The sequence below is a fragment of the Phoxinus phoxinus genome, assembly GCF_949152265.1.
Source record: "Phoxinus phoxinus genome assembly, chromosome: 14".
In the NCBI taxonomy this organism is placed as follows: Eukaryota; Metazoa; Chordata; class Actinopteri; order Cypriniformes; family Leuciscidae; genus Phoxinus; species Phoxinus phoxinus.
In genome coordinates this window covers 12951541-12976132 of record NC_136889.1, presented here as the reverse complement: position 1 = coordinate 12976132, position 24592 = coordinate 12951541, and the positions used below count along the sequence as shown (strand labels likewise).

General features: G+C 35.5%; 2 protein-coding genes across 7 annotated transcripts in view; both read right to left on the bottom strand.

Moving 5' to 3' along the window:
* sorbs1 (sorbin and SH3 domain containing 1) overlaps positions 1 to 10567 on the bottom strand; it is a 67671-nt gene extending 57104 nt beyond the window's left edge. For all 4 annotated transcript variants that reach the window (XM_079634937.1, XM_079634938.1, XM_079634939.1 and 1 more), the window contains exons 1-2: positions 10520 to 10567; positions 9354 to 9476 (exon numbers count right to left, since the gene is read on the bottom strand). In XM_079634937.1, coding sequence (XP_079491063.1) covers positions 9354 to 9476; positions 10520 to 10528 — 132 coding nt within the window. In that variant the 5' untranslated portion in view covers positions 10529 to 10567. The remainder of the gene's footprint in view (positions 1 to 9353; positions 9477 to 10519) is intronic.
* Positions 10568 to 11802: 1235 nt separating this feature from the next.
* pik3ap1 (phosphoinositide-3-kinase adaptor protein 1) lies at positions 11803 to 23805 on the bottom strand. Of its 3 annotated transcripts, none has more exons than XM_079634934.1 (17): positions 23523 to 23729; positions 22059 to 22477; positions 21365 to 21597; positions 20506 to 20650; positions 20191 to 20333; positions 18991 to 19120; positions 18633 to 18829; positions 18150 to 18309; positions 17861 to 17923; positions 17162 to 17437; positions 16923 to 16985; positions 16625 to 16821; positions 16467 to 16527; positions 15863 to 16030; positions 15499 to 15560; positions 13973 to 14073; positions 11803 to 12774 (listed from the first exon to the last, which is right to left on the bottom strand). In XM_079634934.1, the coding sequence occupies exons 2-17, from the start codon at positions 22456 to 22458 to the stop codon at positions 12663 to 12665; spliced, it is 2511 nt and encodes an 836-aa protein (XP_079491060.1). In that variant the 5' UTR covers positions 22459 to 22477; positions 23523 to 23729; the 3' UTR covers positions 11803 to 12662. The 3 variants fall into 3 exon arrangements, with proteins under 3 accessions (XP_079491060.1, XP_079491059.1, XP_079491058.1); XM_079634933.1 differs by having other exon boundaries at positions 11813 to 12774; positions 15499 to 15575; positions 23709 to 23805; XM_079634932.1 differs by having other exon boundaries at positions 11813 to 12774; positions 15499 to 15575.
* Positions 23806 to 24592: the final 787 nt, after the last annotated feature.

Genomic DNA, 24592 nt, shown 5'->3' with positions numbered 1-24592 from the left:
CTCCAAACATGGCTCGAGAGCAGCGCTGTAGAAGAACAACCGTGGGTGTTTAATAGAGAATATCCCATCAGTACCGTAAACATCTTCAGCAGACATACTGGACGGAGGCCTAGACTGTCCTACTCTCAACACATTTAAACAATGGCATCATAAAAGGGAAAAGTATGCAACTGTGGCATTTGCCTCAACCACTATTCATCTATAGCCTATGTCTTATTTCAGAGCATGATACCACTAGCGGTTACTTTCCATCCAAAGTTGCCAATTTAACGTGCGCGCAAAAATTGGAATATTGCATAAAAAACATTTGCAAATAAAGCAGTGGTTCCATCCCATGTGTTCAAGAGAACAAAATCACCACTTCCTGGGAATTTGGAGCAAAATATCTGTAATAAAAATGCAAGTTGTTGGAATCTTTATTCTATGTCTATAAATGACTTGTGTCTCAGAGCGCACAGACTAAACACAATAAACGCTGTCATGTTATCTTATGCTCAGATGCCTGGTGTTTGTAAATGCAAATTGTTAAAGCTCATTTTTAAAATTTATGCATATCTTGTGTTTTTTTTTTTTTTTTTTTTTGTGTGTGTGTGATATCCCAAAATGCGCACAAAAATAGGTGGATGAAAATATAGCTACTGTCAGTGAAACCTCTCAGTTATATTCTGGGAAAGATGCCGAACAAAAGGAAAGGAGCATGCATTGCAGACAGGGAAATAATAACTCACAAAAAAACAAATATGCCACAAAGAGTCTGTATGATTTACACAGTGTCTATTGGTTTCACTGTAAAATTATGCTCAGATGAAGTCAATAATGCTAAAAATAGCCAAAGATTTGTGCACTTCTTTCGTTTTACTTACTATTCTGGGGTGCGTTTCCCAAAGCCAACTATGGTCGCAAGTTCTGTCGTTTCCAATAGAGTTCAATGGAACTTGCGACCATAGTTGGCTAACGATGCTTTTGGGAAACGCACCCCTGAACTCCAATGAACTTACAACTTTTAGGACCATAAGTAATGCATCTCAAATCATCTTTTCAATTATGAAATACTTTGATTTCCGTTGGACCAACAAGCATAGCTGTTGATTTGGATTTATGCATTTCAAATAGATCTACACAGACAAAATAGTTGTGTGGTTTACTCCCATTTGCACTTTTCCCAGCATGCACAGGAGTATGAATAATTATAGTTGCCTTGTTTGACCATTTTCCAGTCCTATTTACATAACTTCTGTTCCTATATTATTAGCAACTTGTTGTCTTGCAGCATCAGAAGTTTGTTCCTCTATTAAAATGATCAGTTAGTTGATTATTGAGTGTTTTTCCCCATCAAGAGTGTTTATAAGTACATTAATTGGTAAATAAAAGAGCATAATAAAGAAAATGCAAATAAGGGGAAACATTCAACTTTGCATTTTTTATCTTGCATGCTCTACAGTAGAATATATATGCAACTTATATTATAAACAAGTTATATTAAGTGATAAACACTGTCTTTTAAAAGTTTGGGGTCAGTACATTTTTAAAAGAATGTAATACTCTAATTTAGCAAGGATGCATTAAATTGATCAAAAGACAATAAAGACTTAAAAACGTACTGTTCTTTTGAAATGTCCATTCACCAAAAAACGTATCAGAGATTTCACAAAAATATTAGCACAACTGGTTTCAACACTGATAATAATAGATCATTTTTAATTTCTAATAAGATTTTATAATATTTATATTACTGCATTTTTTACCAAATAAATGCAGCCTTGGTGAGCATGAGAGAATTTTTTCAAAAACATCTCAAACCGAAAATCTTACCGACCCTTTAAACGGTTAGTTCAGTCATATTCATAAATGGATCTGTTAAAATGACAGCAAATCGTGTTCTGGCAGCTAGACCATTTAGATTTACATCATCAGGTCATTTACTTAATAATAATAATTAGTTAATGATTATAAATAAATAATTATAAGTAAAATATTAAGTAAATTAGTAAATAAGTAGATTCATTATTAATTTAGCATTCATTTAAATTTAAGCACCTCAACTGAAAACTAATAAAATATATAAACAAATAATGTAACATATTCTATGACATCATAACAGTAATAACTATTTTATTGCTAATATCAGTTAATATAGTAATTATATCAGTATCATTTTTACTATAATTTTTTTTACAGTATCATTTTTATACTAAATAGATCTCCTTGAGAGACTAAATAGAACTGTTTCTCAGCAGAGACTGCCAATAACTAATATTACAACTAAAATCACCTGGTTTTATTACCAATTCAATATTTCTGTACCACTACCGACCCGAGCACTCATAACACACTATTAGCACGGCTACTGAGAGCTATCGTCACAAACATACCGTTAAAACAGAGATCATGCCACCTAAAATAGAGTGATACTTAAAAAGACATCTGACATTACGTCACGGAATACAGAAGCCTATTTTGTCTGGAAGATGTTCTAGTGCACAGCTGTGTATAAATGAGTCAAAGTCTCCTGGCCTGGCCCTCACGGGCCCCGGCATCTGCTGACCAGGACAACAGGCGTCCACAGAGGGAGGGGCACACGGCGCATGCACAGCATCAACCGCAGCTCAAGCCAGAAAAAAAAAGCTTTGTGCGCAGCATGGATGTTCTAGAAGGACAGATGGGGCAAATGATAATGAGTTTCACACTTGGGATACAAAGCAGTGCGTAATGGGGCGGCTTTTGATATCAAATGACTTACAAAGCTCATAAGGCATGAGGGATTTATTTTGTAGGTAATAAAAATGGACCAGACTGTGCTTTGGGATACTGAATTTTGGCTCCTAAGTGAACAGCTCAGGATGTGACATTTAAGGGTAAATGACATATAAGCACTTCCTTATATCTAATGAGGCTTTATACAGTTATCACCATGACATTTTTGACTATGCACAGAAAAAAAAAAAACATACATTTCAATTCAAAAGTTAAAAATGTGGACTGTGTCCGAAATCGCATGCTCTTTTAAGTACTTATTTTGAATAAGTAATTACGTCACGGCCGCTAAAAAGTATATTCTATATACAGTAGTATGAGTGTGTGTACAACATTTAAAAAAAGTTGCTGCCTTAAATTAAGTACAATCAACTTGGATGTTTAAGTCATTTCAACTTAAATTACATTAAACTGACTTAATACTGAGTTGAATCTTGTATTTTAAAAAAGTGGAATATTTAAGAGTTAAAGCAATGTAAACACATATGTTGTCATAACTTATTGATCATATAATTTTTTTTACAATGTATGTAGTATGAATGTAATCCCGACGTACTACATCTGCCATGTTTTCATTATCATGATGTGACCTACTAGCATCAGTTGCGTCGCTTCAATATTATTCACAAATCCTCTCCTGTGGCCTCATGGGATAGTAAAGTGTTCATCATATCCACACTTAAGAATCTCACCGGTAGTATTAGTTCGTACGGGTACTTTTTGCCAACTCTTTTATGAGTACCGTGAATTCGGACATGCTTCTTTTGTCACATACTGTTTTCGCCGACTATGCGATTTTGGATGCTGCCATGGTCATCATAGAAGAGGATCAATTGTATTTTTATTTTATTTTTAAAGAATAAACATGACAAAAAAGCAGCAAGTGTCATTGTCCCTTAAATGCATGTACAGCCATAACTCTACACTAGTTGCTTTATGTTAAGCACAAACTGTTTTCACAGTGTGCAATGCAAAATGCTCTAAGACAAGTCTGTTAAAATATGGTTAAAATAGTGCAATGTTAATATTAAGGAACTTTCAGTGCTGATATTTCACAGGTGTTTTACCCACATTTAGACTTACATATGTGCTTAAGGGATGAAGAAAATGTCCGTATAGATTAACGACAATACTGGTAATTTTCTGCCGGGACATTATCCATTTTTACAAAAAAAAAAAAGCATATTTCTACAGTGAAGATATTTAGCACTAAGAAAATCTCACTGGCCAACAACTCGTCAATATTATTCCAACCAACAGAGATTTTAGGCACCCCACTTACAAAGCAGACAGAGACAACTGTTTCAGACCTCTCAGTTATGTGGCTGGTGCCTGATAATTTTGTCAGGGTGATGTAGACTATTTAACCGCACCTAAAAACAGCTCTATGATAATCCAGACATTTCAAGTGCTTCCCTAATGATGGAGGACCCCAAATCTCAGTGTTGAGCAACACCACCAGGCACGGCCTTTATAAAGCAGGCCAAGCCATGCACATTCACACACACACTTGGATTTCACACTCTATTGAAAGGTGAACAGTTCACAGCAATCTAAAAAACACAATATAATTACATTATCCGAAGGTCCACCATGTTCCAGCAATGTGTTACGCATGGCAAATGAATTAAAATAGCGTTTAAGCTCTGACATATCGTTGTCACATTCTATCAAAATAACTCTCATCAGACAAACATCATCCCAACACTGACCTCAAGCCAGCTGGTCTACAATCTGTCAAAGCAGCAAGTGGTGAAAAGAAAAATCTGTCAGCATAACACAATCTGAAGCAGAGACGGTCTGTTCGACTTCTTGTTTGTAATAACGTGCTGCTTTGTGCACACAGACCTTGAAATTTGTAGCGCTAACAGAACATACAGACTCGCACACACTTTAAGTGCCACTCAAAGCCACACTGCAGTCAATGGGGTGGAAGGAAAGTGTGGGGTAAGATGAAGGTTGCTAAGCAACATGGCGAAACATTGAAACAATTTGGATGGGAATGGATGTTATGTGACATCTGTCGAAGATGCCTCAATCATTGTCAATCATAACCACAAACATGCAAACATTCATCACACCAACAGCACAATTGCAAGTGTAATATTGCTTTTATACAACATTAAATAAATAATATGGAAAATAATATGTTCCATGTTCTTGGAAGAATCAGTGTTTTTGAACAAATCAGCTGAGTGAATGATTCAATGATTCACTCGCTTGTTTCGTTCATGAAATATTCAGAATTTTCTAACAAATTAAATTTATTTAGTCACTTGTCGCCACCTAGTACATAATGTATGAACTTGCAGAAAGGGTTACTTGACTTTACCAAGTAAATATTTAATTTTCATGATTTTAAATAATTTTCCTGTTAAACTTGAAAGGAGGTAACAATTTATAATAACTTTCATTAATAAATCATTCATAAACCGATAATGCTTAACGGATTATTAGTTCATATATATTCAAATAGCTAGAAATATGAAAATATGCTTGTTAATGTTTACTAAAACGAACTAAGGTGCTAATGGTACTAAAAGGTACTATTAATAGTAAACATTTACAAATAATGAAAAGTTTCAACTTTAGATTGGGTATGGCAAAAACATGAATAAATAATTAATAAACGATTTACAGATGTGTAAATAGGGTGAATTCAGGTCATTTGGGGCACTTTTTCCCATTTAGATGACTGTCCATCAAGGTACTAAAAGTTTAGTAAATGTTTGAAATCTACAAATTTGACTTAATATTGCAAAAACATGAACAAATAATTATGTGTAAATAGTAGAAGTATGTATACACAACAAAGTTAATGAATATGTTAAAATGAATAGTGAGTAAAGTGCTTAAAAATACCAATTAAACAATAGTTTACTATTTAAATTTTAAAGTTTTTTAAAACATTAACAAGCATATTATCTCATAGCTATTTGAATATATTAACTAATGATTCGATAAGCATTATATAATGTTTGTTAATGATTCATTGATTAATTTAATAATAATCCTAACCATCATCTGTCAAAATCATTTGCATGATCATATGAATGACAATAAATGATGATCTGTTAATCATTATGTAATGTTTAATAAGTTCAATAGTAAACATTAACAAGCAAATTATCTCATATTTCCAGCTATGTGAATGTATATACTTAATGATCTGTTAATCATTATATGATGTTCGTCAATGATTTATTAATGAAAGCTATTATAAAGTGTTACCATGCCATTAAGTTTGTATCTATATGCGAAATGCGAACAGTGAAAAATACAGTGAAAAGTCCCAGCGCTGTTGGACTGTATCTTCTGAAATGCTGCTCAACCAATCAAGTTAAGGGCTGGACGAATTGTTATTGCAAAATAGATTTATCCGGACAGTGGACATGAATATGTGTTGAAGTATTTGTGTAATTGTACATGTACATGACTACCAGTTGTAAAATACAATACAACCAAATATAACAGAGATTTAAAAAAAAAAAAACCTACATACATTTGCTTGGGATTTTCAACACCATTAAATTTGACAACATAACAGATGACTTTATAATGGCCAAAGTACTTATAACCACTTGTTAAAAAAATAGGGGATGCTATTAATATGGTAATCCCCTCAATCCTATGGATGTGGGTGACTCAGGGGCTCCGTGAATGAATGGGAAGCCTGCGATTTTAATCCCCCTCAGAGCACTTCCTCTCTCCACTAGAGCCCAGTGCTTCATTCCATCGGCTGTCATACGCCTGCCCGCTCTCTCTTAGCTGTTTGTATCCAATTTGAGTGATACGAAAAATTAAGAACTTGCCTTAAGAGCCTATAATGAGACAAATAAAGGCTTAATTTTTGGTTATCAAGTGTCTGAAACAGCAGGGAAATGTGAAGTGGCAGCAAATGACACTAGGAGAAATGGAATAATGGCATGCTATTAGCAGTCAAAGCATGTCTGGGCATAATTGCAGTGCTACAAAAAGGGATTGACTAATGTGCAAAAAAAAAAAAAAACTTTATGCCATTATCAGTCCTTACAGAGGTACTTCAAAACAAAATCCTGAGGTATCATGGCTTATAGATCTATTCTGAAATATGTATAATGTAACAACCTGATGATCCTATTAAGATCAGCCATGTCAAAAGTGTTATAGTTTGTCTATTCATTTGTCAATTTCAAATGAGAACTAATTTAAACAGTGTTTCACCACCAATCTTATACTGTAGGTGCATGTTCACCACACTAGACAGTAACATGATTCTACACAAAGCTTATAAAATATTAAGCACCCAACACAAATTATTCATTATCTTTGTAAGGAGACGGCTTCCAAAGATGCTGGCAAGAACTTCACCCAAATGTTGCAGTCTCTCACCTACTTAAGATTGTAATGTTGTTCACTTCCTCTTTGCTGAAATACTATATATCTCCTGTGCCAGAATACAATGATAACTTCATGTAAATGTATGGCAAAAGTGTTGAGCTGAAACATCTATAAACACAGATACAACTTTTTTCACAGGGTGTGAGATTTAAGGCGTGAGATGTCAGTATGCTTCAATCGGATTATAGCTACACTACAACAATAAGGAATATCACAGAATTTATAGACTTATAGTGATCACATTTTGACTTGTGTTAACAATTGCAGTAAAATCTGCTGGTTATTTATTTAACATTTATCAATACTAGAAGGGAAATATGTTGACATTATAGCAGCCCATATCACTTTAATCTCTAATGCCAATAAACTATAGTTTTAAATCAGGAAAAGTAATTAAGTTAAAAGTTTAAGATTATGCACCTGGATAGCCTTCCAAAGGCCACAAGACAGCTCATACACCAAACAAAGTTTGCACTAGAACTAAAAAGAAATTAATTTGAGATTTAGTGCTCCACTTCAATATTAGTCTTAGAATAATATTGTAAAACAGGGGTTTTAACCCCTGTGAAAAATACAGTATTTGCACAGATCTCTTTTTTGACTTTTAACCAAATCTCTAAAAACAAATCCTATAAGCTAATTTAACTGGGTTAACTAATAACGGAATAACACTCAATTTTGTTGTTGTTGAAGTATTCTTAATTGTAAGAATGCTTAAATCTTCAATTTAAATCATTTGAATTTCTTAAGATTTATTCCACGGAATATAAAATGTTGGTTACTGTAATGGTGCACGGTTTATAATGGCAAGTTAGGGTTAGTTACATAAGCAAATATGGACAAACAAATGTCACAATTGAACAACTAAGAACTGAGAATGCTCTTCTTAAACATAAGCCTGCATAAAGAATAGAAATTTAAGCATTTAAAGCATTTAAAAAATCCCAGTAAAAGTATAATGAAGGTTCATTATATTTTAATGTGATTTTTTAAATGCTATTTGGAAGGTCAGTTACCAACAATATATTACTGGAAAACTGTCGGTTTTAAAGCTGGACAATGTTGGGCGGCATTTCTTAAAAGTATCGTGACCTAAGTTGGTAATATACCATTGGCACCATGGTTCTACGATCTACTTAGGCTTGCGATGCTTTTTTGAGAAACACAGCCCTTGTCATTTATGGCCCAGAGATGATGACTACCAGCTGGTGAGACCGAGGTAGACCTAGACCTTAATAAAGTCAATTAGAGGTGGTAGTCCACCTTAGACAAGTTCCAAAAAACATCTTAAACTGACATAACATGCATGGTTTGCCAAGCCACTTTGCCTTTTGCCACTTTTCATGAAATAAAACTCTAAATGCATGTATTATTTAAACTGCAGCAAACACATTTGCTATACAATCATAAGCATATAAAATCACTATACTCTTGTCTTGCTGATGTCCTAACTTACCTGAGGGAAAAAAAAGTTAAAGCAGTAGGCTACCTAACTGTGTTCTAAAGTCTTTAGAAAATGTATTAAATATTATTTTGATATAGCTACTTAAAGACTTAAATATCCAAAAGGCACTTTTGCATAGTTCAAACATAATATCTGCCTGCCGCATAAACCGCACTGCATTAGAACAACTCATCCTAACATTCATCTTCGTAAAGACAGGCTGTTAACATTGCATTCTGACACTAAAATCTGGATAAAACAGTCTGGTGTGTCCCGGTTAATTTTTCAAGCCATCTACAATGCAGTGGATTGAACTCGTGAAGTCTCGTTTTACTGTCCTGCTCCCTCTGCATATCCAGTCAATCCTATTCCTTATTTGGATGTCAAGTGTGGTCGAAGTCAGGGCTCTTTTCCTGCGGAATACAAATTATCTCCATCCGTCCTTCATCTGACATCTTATAAACGCCTGAGCTCTTCAACAAGAATTAAATGTATAATTCCACCCTTTACAATATAGCCATAAATGTAACACTAGGCTATATAATAATATAAATATTGCTGAAGTAACTAAAACACGTTGCCGCACTTCTGCACTGCACATTTGTCTGCAATGGATGGCCGCTGCGGGTTATTGTAATAAACCCGGAGGCAAATAATAGCCTCCAAACGAAGTAAACACGCAAACTTTACGTTTTAGTTTGATGTGAAATATCACTGAGGTATTCAAATAATGTGGGTAAGACGGAGAATGTAGTATGCGTTGTGTAATGCTCACCTTTCTAAGGAAGCAGTCCAGGTTTCCGTATTGATAAGGCTGCTGCTCGCTGCACAATTCAGTGACGGTCACCGCACGCGCTCGCCCGTGCGTCGAGCCTCTCACGCTCTCATCACAATACCACTGGAGTGGGTGGAGAGAGAGAGGGGCGTTCCGTGGAGACACAGACGTTTAATAAAACTCATATTCTAATTTAATAAAAGGGCATTTGCATTCAACATTTGAATTAATAATAATACATTTAAATAAAACATAGTAGCCTACATTCCGTTAATTATTTCCTCATTTAATTTGCAACATGCTCTAGTTTAGACATCTTCATTTTACTTCAGTTTCTGAGCTTTAATTAAGTTATATTATTTTAATATATCTTATTTTAAATAATTTTAAGCCAACCCTTGGAAGTTTGCTGAGGCCCCCTAGCGGTAGGCGTAGACTCCCTTGTTGAGAAACACGAGGAGCTAAAAATCAGAAACGAATTGACAGAAAATATAGATTCATTTTAAAGTAAAGGGTCATACTTAAGTTTATTAATTACCATATTCCAAATAATTAACATTCATATAATTTTGTGAGAAACAGGCATTGTTAACGTAACAATGGTATGAGCATAGACTAGCCTAACGTTAGGTAGACTATTAAATAATTCTGCGACTGGAATTTTCAGCATATTATCAAAGCAAATACATAAAACGCGTTTCATAGGCCTACTGGTAGGCTAAGTTATACTATAATATTTGGATAGACAGCAAATTGATTCACAGGTTTTCGATTTCGATTTGATTCAAGACAATAACTTTTTTAAGTCAGTATTTTATATTTTTTCTCATATAAAATAACGATGACGTTTCCACGCAATGAGAGATCAAACAAGGGCTACTCAATACATGTGAGCTACAGATAGTGATCCGTGAACGCGGTAAAGAGAGCAGCACATCTGTGAGAGCTGTGAAGGCGCGGAAAAACCCCTAACGTCTCCAATAATTTAATGTTTATATTTTAAATATTTGAATCGCTAGTTTCAAACTATTTTTTTATCGATTATTGACTGAAATCATGGTCAGGATTTGTAATTGATGCATCGAGAAAACGAGTGAATCGTTACACCCCTACTAAATTCTTATTCTCAGCAGGTATAATGTGCACTGATGGTAATATGAACTTACCAAAAACATCCGCTAGAGGCCAATGTTTACACGTAGAACTCTGCATATTCAGCTACAGCAGGGGTTCTCAACTCTGGCCGTCAAGGCCCACTTTCCTGCCGAGTTTAGCTAACCCTGATAACTCTCCTCCCTTTAACTTTGGGCCTTTTCCAAATACCAACATTTACGGCTTGGCACGCGAAAGGAAGGAAGTAATTGCGCAATGCTATCTGTCCCATTTCTAAAAAAAAAAAAAAAAAGCCAAAGCGCAGTGCCTTGAACGCACACTAAAAGCATCGGAGCGGTATTCGAGGCTAAGCGTATCCCATCATGCATTAGGGAAATTGTGAGATAACGAGGAAAACTTTCCACTGCAAGTTAAATTACCGGTAATTCGATTTTATATGTAATTTGGTAGTAAAACTAATTGTTAACGTGTAATTTTATTTGGTGCAAAGATGAGTAGGCTATTTTGTACAACATTTTAAAAAGCTCTGTAAAACCATACATAGACTGTAAAAAATAAAATAGACTAAACACATTTGCCTTTTTTCTTTTGCAACACTATAGGCTAGCGTGTCCCATGGGGTAATTAAAAGTTCTACACTCACCACTCACTTTCAGTCTTTACGCCTTCTTGAACACTTGGGCCAAATACAGGAAATACGTCGTGCAAGCTCTGTAGACAAGTGGTCAAGTGCAAAGACCACAAGTGCAGGTATTTGGAAAGGCCCACATTTCATGTTTGACTGGGGTTGGAGTTAAACTCTGCAGTAAAGTGGAACTTGACAGCCAGAATTGAGAACCTTTGATCTACAGTACTAGGCTATTATCAACATTTATTTATTTGTTTGTTTTATCAATCTATAAAGAGTTTAAGTTTATCCATTTTCCACTCCAGACCAAAAAAAAAGTAATATTTTTTGACCTTGTAACAATTATAACTGGACCTACCAGTGAAAATCCATTGTGGCATAGTTCTCCAATCATATAATCATCTTTAAAACCACCTATAGGTGTTTTTACACTGTTATAATTGCCGTAATTATGAGGGTTTTTTTTACTTTCACATCCTCGTAGAACTTGTAAACTGAATTTTTGGAGAGCTCCAACTTGTACCATATGCCCGCTGCAGCTTCATACTGCTGTTGAAGTTTTCATAAAAAGCATATGCGAGCACTCGCTCATCTGCCTTCACTTTTGAGAGCAAAATCCAGTCAAAAGTCTCCAGACCTAAAAAACAATTCGATACCCCTTTATACTCAGATGTATTACACACAATACGGAAGAAAATATATCTCTATACTTCTGTTTCATTGGGACTTTAATCAGTTGTCGTCATGGTTGACAAAACAAACATGAACACACACACACACACACACAACACATCTGCCCTTGTCACACTGTGCTTTCACACTTAAATACACTGTTTCCCTTTTCTCTGCTTTTCTTTGGGTGATACTGTATATATATATCGTAGCCAGCAGTGAACAGTGAATAAATATTTTTAAAATACAGACAAATATGCTACTTTACATCTCATGTGCACTGATCACAGCCAACACAAGCTACACTTAATTGCAGTTTTAAACAGAAAAGAAAAAAAGTTATAATTAAAAGAGTAGCACGTTCTTGAGCTTGATATTTGCTATAACTAACGGCACTCAGAGTGTACAAACCAGCTGAAGATTTATCATTTAAAACCTATCAATTAAGGTGATCGTTTGCATTGCCAGTTGAGTCTAGATCAATTCAAATGCAAAGAATGCAGGACACTGATCCACTGGCTGTAACAGAAACCTAGAAAATACTGTATTCACAGGCAGTATATGAAAGGTAAGATAGCTTCAGGACTTCTGAATCTGATGTTTGCATATTATCCTGTGTGCTAACTGGATAGTTTTTGAGCATATATATATATATATATATTTGCTGCATATGCAGATTTGGCAGTTGCTATATGGCAAACCAGCTTTCTTAAGAGACGCCTTCATACGAACCTCTGTAAGATCACTGACTGACAGTACAGACAAGCAGATGCCTTCTGTTTCAGACACAGCCAGTATCTTTTCCTCCATCTTGAAGAGACTTACAAATCGCAAAGGCTCAACAAGAAAAGTGCACAGTCAAACAGAACGAAAGCCAGTCGTGTTGAAGCAGGCCATCACCATGTTCGTCTTGGTATAGGTGGAGGTGGCATAGACCTCTGTGCGGGCGTCTGAGGGACAGGACGGGTTGGACTCGAGACGTATCGCTCGTTTAGTAACTCTGGAACCCTAAGAGACAAGCGGGTTCAATTTAATGTGATGGCACAGCTGAATTGTAATAAACAATTACAGAATTATCTTTTTTGTTTTTCACTTTTTAAGACATTTTAAATGAAAAAGTTTGCTCCCATTGACTTACACTGATGCAACTGCCAGAAATAACATTGTAACGTTTGAATACTGAATTGTCTTCCTTGCATACTGTTGTAAACTGTATATTTCACCATTTATAGCCTCTTACGCCACAATGACTATGTGCTGAAATTAAGGAGAAATTACGTGGAAATTAAGAAATTACACTAAAATGAAACGTAGACTTTTTTATATGATTCTTCACTGATTTGCAATGGTATTTGGTATTTTGTTCCAGAGAAATGCAAATCTAGTTCTTGAGTTGGGTCGGATGTGCACACCTCTCTCAAATAGTTCCCAAAAGGTGAGAATTAGAAGAGGATATGTGGAGCCCACATTAAAGGGCAGATGTTCTTCACCCCCTCTCTGACGCCATACTAATGCGTTGGTGTTTGTGTATATCAGCTGGTGAAGAAGTAGTGCATTCTGAACCCACACTCCAGATTTAAAGGTTGATACATACTTCTACATTCGATAAAGTTACTGATGGAAAGTTAAGCTTCACAAACTCCGGCATTGTGGTTAAGAATGTTTTGCGATTGATGCTGTGGTTTGTCACATGGGGAGGTGTAGACTTTCATACATGAACCACCTTTCCCTCATCTACGAACTTTTATCCAGTCATCTGGTACGTTCTTGCAGTGAAACTTTTCGAAAATAAAGCTAGCTGAAGCCACAAACCTAATATGTAGGACTACATGTTTTCTCTGTACACCTTCTATTCTCGCTGTGTAAAATAACTCTGTGTTAAATTTATTTTTTATTTAGAGTAAGACATGTATTTCGCAATAGAGCTATGACAGAAGCCATACCCGTCTTTATGGTTTCACTTTATGTTGATGGTCCCTTTAACACATTCTGTTGACTATAAGTAACATTGCACCTAAATGTCTACTAACTCTCATTAGAGTATTAGTAGACTGGTAGGGTTAGAATAAGGTGACGTGTAGTTGCAAAGTTACTTCTAGTCAACAGAATGTTCAAAAGGGACCATCAAAATAAAGTGTTACCGTCTTTATTGATTTCAACGCAGTTGGTTTCACCTGGTATTGTGTAAGGCATTTTAAACACGTACCTCTCCGTTACACGTGGCGGGACCCGGGGTGGAGGGAGTACTGGTGGAGTGTTCACTGTAGCCCGGAGAGGCCGTGGAGGAAGCGGAATGTCTGGAGGCTCCTGAACCATGAAAGTAAAGACATGTGAACATTAAAAAAATAAAGGTGTAATCATTTCTTACATGGTTTTATTATTTGCCATTATTATTTTATTATTAAACCAGTTTCAAAATTCAAATGTTTGGGGTCTGTTTTGGTTTTTGAAAGAAGTCTCTTATGCTCACAAAGTCTGCATTTATTGGATCAAAAATAAAGTTAAATAGTTAGTAATATCAATACGATTTAAAATAGTTTTCTATTTCTAAAATTGTATTTATTTCAGAAGCCATTACTCCAGTCTTCAGTGTCACATTATCCTTCAGAATTCATTCTAATATTCAGATTTTGGTGCTCAACAAACATTTCTTATTATAATCAATGTTGAAAACGTGCCGCTTAATGTTTTTGTAGAAACCGTGAAACTTTTTTCAGGGTTCTTTGATAAATAGAAAGTTCTAAAGAACAGCATTTATTTAAAATATAATTATTTTGTAACATTACAAGTGTCGTTACGGTCTTAAAGGAGAACTCCGGTCAATTTTAACATTGAGCTCAATTTTTAGTAAATTTGGAGTGCTGTCAATACAGAGAACAACGACAAAAATCGGTGTTGCCTACACTGTGTTATCCTATTTTTAAAATTTACACCCTATTGACTTGAATGGGGCAAGTTTTAAACCTGCTTTTATCCTCTTAACATCTTTGATGTGTCATTACAAGTGCCCAGCCATGTGAGTGATTCCTTCAGAGTGAACACGAGTGAATCTGACTGCAGTAGATGTGAAAGATATGAATAAAAATGATGTTAATTCAGCCAGCGCAAATACCTGTATTTAGTTCCTGTTTTCGGTGGAAGTCCAAAGTAGTCGATTGTCGAGTTCACGCGCGTGATCATAGTAACTAAACCTATGCCTGTGAACTCGACAATCGACTACTTTGGACTTCGACCGAAAACAGGAACTAAATACAGGTATGTGCGCTGGCTGATATAACATCATTTTTATTCATATCTTTCACATCTACTGCAGTCAGATTCACTCGTGTTCACTCTGAAGGAATCACTCACATGGCTGGGCACTTGTAATGACACATCAAAGATGTTAAGAGGATAAAAGCAGGTTTAAAACTTGCCCCATTCAAGTCAATAGGGTGTAAATTTTAAAAAGAGGATAACACGGTGTAGGCAACACCGATTTTTGTCGTTGTTCTCTGTATTGACAGCACTCCAAATTTACTAAAAATTGAGCTCAATGTTAAAATTGACCGGAGTTCTCCTTTAATCCTTGCAGATAAAAGTATTAATTTCTTTAAAACAAGAATATTAATAATCCCAAATTTGTATACATTATAGGACTCTGATTCAGAACAAGTGTTGATAATGACAGGATGGAGCCGATAATGATCTTTATAACCCAAATAAAAAAAATTATTAAAGGAAAAAACTGACCTCACATTCACCGTCCATCCCACTGCTGTTGCTAACGGTGCTCAATCTGTGACTGCTACTACCTGCACAAGTCAAACCTTTACAATTTCATTGTTGAAACGCAACCATACTTGTAAACATAGTTCAATGACTTCATCGGGTCAAGTGTACATTTTTGTGGCATCACCTCAAAAAGACTTAAGTTTTAAGAAGACCTAACATTCCTCAAAACATCCTTTGGAAGTTCCATAGTAAAATGAATGTCTGAGATGGTAATGCAATAAAATGTTCATATATACGATGGTACTGAAATTAATGTACCATGGTATCACACTCCAAGGCATGTTATTGCATGAGATTAAAGAAGTAATTATTTTCAACATACTAGAAGTGCTGGAGGTGCTTCCTGTCTGCCAGCTTCCTCTCTGCAGCGGTCTACTGACAGGAGGGGGTTGGGCAATCGCATGAGGTGTGGGTTCGTACACGGAGCAATTCACGTTCATTTGAGAACCCCACTGAATGTTTGTTTGCATCGGTGCTGTAATCATGAGCTCTAATGGGGGGGGAAAGAACAAAAAAAGTTTAGTTACATGCTAAATTCTTGCTAAATGTCGCAAAATGTAACATTCATTTTAAATGGCCCCACCATAAATGTATTATTTTATATGTGCCAGAAACAAAAATATATTATATTATTTGTATATTTGTAAGTTAAAAAACACAACACTAACTTTTTTTTCATTATTTTTGCAATAATAGGTGGAAGCTATACAGTTAAATAACTTCATAAACTCATTGTTACTCACTAAACTCACTAAATTCATTGTTTTCATACAACAAGGGACTGATGGGACCTGAAACTCTTTTACACTTTTCACAGGCCATTGGTTTATTATTTTTCGTTGAGTCCTAAGAGTTACATTATCACTTTTCTTGTACACTTTAATAGCACGGCATGTTAACCACTCAGAAGTATATTGTGGAATTACCAGTTGCCCCTTTGCCTTTACCGCGTCGTGTGATGCTGTCTCTTAATTTTTGTAAGTTTTCCTAGAAGTAAATGGAGAGATGGTTACAGAAACCTCAGAGACACTCATTTCATTTGTTAACGTTCTGTTTTGACAATTATCATGGAGTTACTTGTTACCTGCTGAAAGCGGAGAGAGCGCCATCTTTTATCTTGATCAAACTGCCAATTCTTGAACTCATGCACTGCCTCTTCCACAGTCAGCTCTCCCACCTTCACCCTCTCCTGCAGAGAGATGAGCTGCCTCTGTCCAGGGGTCTTCATGCCTGCAAATGGGTCATGGTGACTGCTCATGTCTCCGTCTCTCACCAGCCGTGCTGTAAGAATGGATCAGATCAGCAAGGAAATACTTTCAATTTGATGCATTCATTATCTGTTCATATCAAGAAAGCTCAAGAAAGACACTATCACTCGGTACCTAGAGTGGAATCCCTTTCTGGCCTTTGGCTGACTGAGTATACAGGATCCTTGAGGCAAAACACTGTAAAACAGGTCAAATTAAACTGACTGTTAAGATTTGCAATTAAAAATGAACACTGTTTCATCGTTTATTCATCCTCATGCATTCAAAACCCATATGCATTTGTTTCTTCAGCTGAACACAAAAGAAGATATTTTGAAGAATGTTCATAACCGTAATGAAACTTTGGCTGGCACCTTTGGAAATGTAGGTTGTGTTCTCTTCAGGCTCTGGCAGGTTGGCTGGCCGGGGAATCGGTGCAGGTGGACGATTGATCACTTCAGGGGTGGAATGTTCCTCCACCGTGTCATAAATTTCATCAGGGCAGCACGGGTTATACGGGTCCTCCTCTTCTACATCACCATAGATGTCCGCATTAATGCCCATGTCATGATAATCCTCATCATCCATTTCAGGGAATCCACCATTGGTTGAATTATGTTGCAAGGATTCTAAATGCTTGTCAGGTTGTGCTAAACGAAAACCAAGGATTCATATTATTTGACAACTGCAAAATATACAATGCTTGTATACTAGCTTACATTTTTGTAAACTTCATATATTAGCACGCTGCTCAGTTTTCACAGTATGCAAACATGCTACATCCTGTAGCAGAGATCGCAGGTTCAAATACACATACTAGGAGAATAAGATAAGATGGCATAGCTAATGTATCTATTTCCCTGTGTTTTGCATTACAAATAAGAGGGCAATATTGTAAACTTTTACAGAAAGGTTGTACACTTAATAAAAGGGAAAGACAGCTTTGGCATGAATGCATAAACACAGATAGCTGAAGGCTGAAGGGTGTTGTTAACACATGAGGAAAAAGTGACAAAAAGTCACAGTCACACAAATAACTGTTATTTTCAGTCTGTTGTTTCTCATTGGCGTACCTTCAAAAAACTTTCTAAGCATTGTCTCCGTGTTGGAGTCCTCCAAATCACCTTCCTCATTATCTGTAGAAACAGAGATTATGTATACATATTTTACAGTACATATCTTCAACATCTGGAAATATGCCAATAAAACATGTCATTAAACGCTTACAATTGTAACTTCATTCATAGCCCTAGTAAAAAATATACCTCTAAAAGACGCTTCGACTTTATTCAGTAATACCGACCGTTTTGTGGGGGAAGAAAAAATACACTAGAGTTTAGAAAGAAAATGCCATGTACAAACCCATCTCAGGATTCAGTTTGATCATAGACTCGTAAATGTCCTCATTATCGAAATTTGTGATGAAATTTTGGGAAGCTGTCAACATATCCTCATAGATATCCTCATTGTCAGGGTTGTTCTGAGATTCCTCCATGTGGGTCTTCACTATATCTACTGTCTCCTGTTTGGTTTTAAGAAAGAAAGAAAGTTTACATAAATAATTAGCATCATCACTGCTATTTTGAAATGAAGGCAATACTGCTGTACAAATGTATGCTGATCATTAACAGCCTAAATAACATAATAACATCATTGCATTTCCATTACCAATGTACTGTGCAATGAAATTGCCCATATCACTTTTACAATGCAATGATATTTAGTTATACGTGCATTAATAAATCCGTGTGCCCACAGCATTTCAGGAAATGATGGCTGGCTCTGTTTACTACACTTCGTAGCCAGTTACAAAAGTCATCAAGAATATTTACGCAATGAACTCACAACATATTCATCCATGAATTGTCTTAAATCAGAGAAGCCACTTTTCCCAGCCAGTTTGTTAGGGTAATCCCCATCTTTGTTCATCACACTGTAGGCCTGCAAGGCTCCGGGGCACCGCATTAACAAGGACGTTAATTTTTTTAAGCCATATTTGGCCGAGAAGTGAAGCAGTGTTGGGAGTTCCACATTACGGTTATCTGAAAACAAAGAGATCTCTTCTTATTGTTGGTCAATAGAATGGTAATGTTTCCTGTCTTTGAAAAACACTAAACCACTTGGTGTCAAGTAATCTACCACCATACCGATGGTATGATAAAATATATTAATGATAAGCTAGACTTTTTATGAAACCACATACTTGCTTCTGTGTTATCTGCAATCTGACTAATTCCAAATACTTGTAGTCCATTTAGAGGCATATGTTCTTCCAGAGAGTCTGTGAGCAATTGATCCAATGACTCGGACACATTTGATGTGATATCAAATGCCTGAAAATTGAATAAATAAAACAAATCAGCTCAATATTTGTCTTTAAATTAAAGGTCCTTTTCTGTAACTAAACTTAAAAAAATGCTAACATTGTAGTCTGCTTGTTTGTAATTTGTGAATGATAATGAAATGTTTATGTTGATCTGAAAAGTTTACTGCTCCTGTTGCCTCACACAAACTAAAATGTCTATTATGGACTTTTTGTTTCTTATTGTTATCGCCTAATCAACAAATTACTTGAAGCATCTTGCATTACGGAGTTCAGGCTTGTGAGCCGCTATTCAGGCATCTGTACGATATCAGGCCACTTGTGACATTTGACATTTTTTAAATGACTGCATATTTTAATATATCTCATATTAAATAATATAATATATTATAATATTAAATAATTATGAGATATTACATTTTTCACAATACCATAATGTATCCTAAAGGAATTAAAAATATCAAGAGAACTCATGTTTATTGGTATAGCGCTATTCTCTATAGATTATCTTTTTTTATATATGATCATATCTGTGACCCTGGACCACAAAACCAGTTACATGGATCAATTTTTTTCATTTGAGATTTATACATCATCTGAAAGCTGAATAAATAAGTTATCCATTTATATATGGTTTGTTATATTTGGTCAAGAAAGAGATACAACTATTTGAAAATCTGAAAATTGTGCTGCATTCACTCACAAAAATAAATGTGTTATATATTTACGGTAGGAAATTTACAAAATATATTCATGGAACATGATCTTTACTTAATATCCTAATGATTTTTGGCATAAAAGAAAAATCTATAATTTTGCCCCATATAATGTATTGTTGGCTATTGCCATATCCGTGCGACATGTGACTGGTTTTGTGATCCAGGGTCACATATGAGATGTACATTTCTATGAAGCTACTTTGAAATGATACATAGTGTGAAAAGCACTAAAGAAATAAACATGACATGACTTAACTCTGTTATCACGTTCATTCACAAATAATTTCAGTGTACGTGATGTGATCTCTTTTATTGGTATGAAGCTTTTTTTCTGTTTTAACCGATTGTTTTTTTTCATTACCTGACACATGAACTGCATTGGATCCGTTGCTTTCTCTAAATACCTGCAGATTTCCTCCATTTCTGTGAAATATGTTACTGTTGTTGAATAGACCACAGACTCATTGTTATAAAGAGTCAATGAGACTTTCCCAGAAGGCATTTCTAAGAGAGAAAAAAATAGTTAAGAAAACAACTTTTGACAAAGCCTCAAAGACAAAGCTTCTCTTATAATAAATGAGCACATTAACAGGAAACAATATGCAAATTCAGTTGAAAGTGAAAAGGCATAGAGGAACTGATATGAAAAGTTCCTCTTTCTGCGTTTTTGTCTTACCAGGTGACTGTACAGTAACAATACACTCGTTTACAAGAGTTCCAGGCATTCGCTGCGGTGTCGAGTGCTGAGAGTGAAACTCCACCTCCAGGCAGCCCTCATCCACAAATTTCTTTGCCATGATTATATAAATATTCACACGACTCTTTATGGGAACAAACAAATGGTGAGAAAGTCATGACACCATGTGAAATACTGTAAATGACATTAAGTAACACTAGCTGATGATTGGTGTTGATTTCGCAAATGTCAGCAAAAGCTTTTGAATGAAATGCTGAAACTATAGTTTTTAACGATGTAAACGGATTTCACAAATTTCAAAAGTAACAATAGTTTACAATGTAGAGGAGAGTGAGTCAAAACATAGTTTTAAAAATATGAACAACAGTATATCTGTCAAGCCATAAATACACTTAAATGTTGAAATGTCCGCACCATGTCTCCAGCCATTTAATTAAATTAGGCATAATTTGATTCATTATGTTCTCACATAATCAAATTGATTGATTTAAAAGTACAAAATTACTGAATGGAGTATTTAAGTGTTAAGTAAAAACACCCTACGGCCAGGATCAAACTTTGTAGGCTTCGAAAGAAGACGACTTCATTTACTGGGAAATAATACACAGTTTAAAAAAGAACAGCATTGGCAGCAGTTGTTTTAGTCATATCCCTTATGGCTGCTACATCATCCTTATTTCATCATGTCACTGAACTAAGAATGGCTTAAATAACCTAAATCAAGCTTCTTAGGGGCCCACATAGAACGGACTTCCTGTCTCACTTGAAAAACACAAAAGAGTGTGATCTCAAAGTAACCATGTGAGCTTCATGCATGCATCACGTGCCGTGCACTTACCCCACATGGTATTCTGTCCGGTTGGACGGTGAGGCAGATTTGGTCGTCTTGAGGCTCAGCGGCGTTTGAACAAGTCTGCTCGGTGGGACAGACATCAATCCCGTTCATCTGATAATGTTCAGTCTCATCGGGTAAAGTTACAGTCTCAGGAATGTCAGATATCGTGAACTCATCCATGCGTTCTTCAAGTTCAATTTCATATGTGTTCTGGCAATGATGTTCACTAACGGATTCTAGAATGACAAAAATATATTATACTTTACTTCAGTTCAACCTCGTCATGTTGGTAAGATTAATTATGAACCACCATGCAAAAATATGTATGGATAAAATAAAAAATAAAATAAACCACAGGCCTATGGAAGCTTGTTTCTGCAACAGAATAAAAAATAATTGCGATTTTTTTATCTTACAATTATGACTTCTATCTCTTGAAATTGTGATTTAGTCCTAATTTTGAGATAAAAAGTCATAAATACACTTTCTATATTTTATTCTGTGGCGGAAACGAGCTTCCATACTGACCACAGAGTAAACGTTCATTTAGGCCAACCTCTCTATATTAAGTAAGATTTTGCATGGTGGATCATCTTAAAATATTAATTTAAATATTGTCAGTTGTAGGTGAACAAAAGTGCAATTATTAATATGTTTTTATGCCTAATGAAACTCATAGTAACAAAAAAATACATACCATTATCTATACACTCAAGGACAGTAGACACATATACTGATGGATCATCTTCTGAGTTGAGCTTTCTCCAATGTTCCCAGTGTTCAAAATAGTCTGCTGACACTTGGCCTTCTGATACACCACACAAAAAAGCGACAACTTTGTGAGGAGGCTGAAGAAGATCCCGGAAAATGTCCTGCAAGTCTGGGTCATGCTGCATGTCCAAGAACGCAGTAGACAGCAAAAGCATGATACACTTGCTGGAGCCGAACAGCTCATCATTTTTCAGGCAAATATGTTCATTAACATCATACAGAATGACGGAGCCCTCCAGAAAGTTGCATGATGTGGCCAAGATTTGTTGTAGATACACTGCCCATTCGCTGGCCTCACTGGTGTGAACAACTAACACCTTACACATCGTGGAGTATCAGGGTTTTCTGCAAAACAAAGATAAGAATTCTTCATAATTTAAAACAATTTAATGGTTAATCAGCTACAAATAAATGTGAAAGAAACTCATTTAAAACTTTAATTTAAATAAACTATGTTTGCATTCAAAATCTAAACCAGTGGTATGTCACCAAAACTGATTAATTAAATAAAAAATTTAATGCTAAAATATAATAAATTAGCAGTGAAAACAAAGCACACTCCAAACAACTTTATTTGCTTATTAATGAATTAATGAAGAACTGTACTCCTGGCATGTTGCAGACATTGAGCCAGACACTATTTGTCATATGTGAGGATTAAGAAATAAGTTGGTTTGGTCAACCAAAAATACATCAACATTGGAATTAGTCATCTTTTATCTACTAAAAATGCTCTATAAATAACTCTGACATCTACTCTGAATTCTAAAAAAAAATTACAGGAAAGTAAGAAGGACCATCCACTATGACCCACATCAACACTACGGAGGCAATCAGATGGTCAACAAATAGCATAAAAATGTGAAACTATCGGCATATCTGTGTGTCTGTCTTGCTTGTAATGTAATTTGAGATCAATTCACTTCCATAGGCTTTCTCAGGAAACTTCTATAGGTTTTCCACATCATTGGTTACTGTACAGCACTGCTCTGAATACAGTCAACTTTGCATTGGGTTAGACCACACGCTTCATATAGAAATATGCAGAAAGGGAAATGTGATTATATAACTTTATATATTTATATGATTGCTTTAACATTTAATGTTAAAGCACAACTACAGGAAGATTTATTCCTGTATTTAACTTCCTTATTGCTTTCACCAAAACTATTATTTTGCATCAAAACGGCTTACATGTCATCTTTAATATTTTCAAACAAGATATTAAGAAACCTTCTGACAACAATCTATTCAAATAACCAAGTCAAATAAATAAAAAATTTATTCAAAACTCTAATTTAATTTATTCTTAGTTTGGTCTTTAGGTTATTTGTTCCGGCGTGACATTTTAATGTCAATAAAATAAGATATTGATTTAAAAATGACTTACCTTGCTTCTTGTGATATGACTGCGGGGTTTTAATAAACAGTGCCTTGTTTCAGGGACCGTACAGTGGCTGCACCTTCCCACGGCGGCTTTCCACTTACCCACGGTCTCTGTCTATGCCTTCTGATCAACATACATTTCGTATTTGACTGTGGTTCATGACCGATTTGCCTTCAGCCCATGACTTACATCTACTAAAAGAAACAGTCCATTTCCTGATGGTGGGCGGTGGCGTCACTTCCTAAAATACTCTGCAACTGCCTAAACCATCACAGACAGAGCTGCTGTAGGCTGTTGAGACTCTATAAAACAGTAAGAAAATTTCCCAGACAGTTAAATGCAGAAGTTAAGTAAAACTTATCTGTGTCGCCAGCCAGACCATTCATAAACCTTGCACAGCATAGAGTTTACATTTTTAAGTTGCCACTTGAGTTTCTCAAGAAAGACATGCACGAAAAATATCATGATTACATCTCAATAATGTTTCATTTTAGCGTCATTTTTTCTTCTGTCTGAAATTTACACCAGTTTACACCACCCGTTTTATTTGATTATTTCAGTAAGACTTTACAAGGTCTCATTTGTTCACATTAGTTAATGTAGGCTTTTAGCTAATGCGTCTCGGAGAGGCCTTCATCGGGGCTTCTTCAGACATTTTTAGCTCTGATGAAGGCTTGTGCGCCGAAACGCATTGGCAAAATAAAGAGCTATATCTTTTCAGCTCTATTTTCTGACTATGTTGATCTCTATTTCGCAAGTGTTGCTGATATTGTCCCAAAATTTTAAGCTTAATAAATGCTGTAGAAGTACTGTTCATTCTTAGTTCATGCTAAATGTTAACAAATGAAACCTTGTTGTAAAGTGTTTCTATATTTTATGATTCGGAGCTCTAGCTGTTAATGATATTGGAATTCCGCAATTCTACTGTAACTGGCATTTAATTGTATGCAAATACAGAAGCAATGCAAAACCACTCTAAAGTTCCTATTAAAAGCTTGCTAATGTTATTATTCAGCCTATTATTGACTAAAAGGAGGAAATAAAACATTGCAGTGTTCCAGGTTCATTTGAGT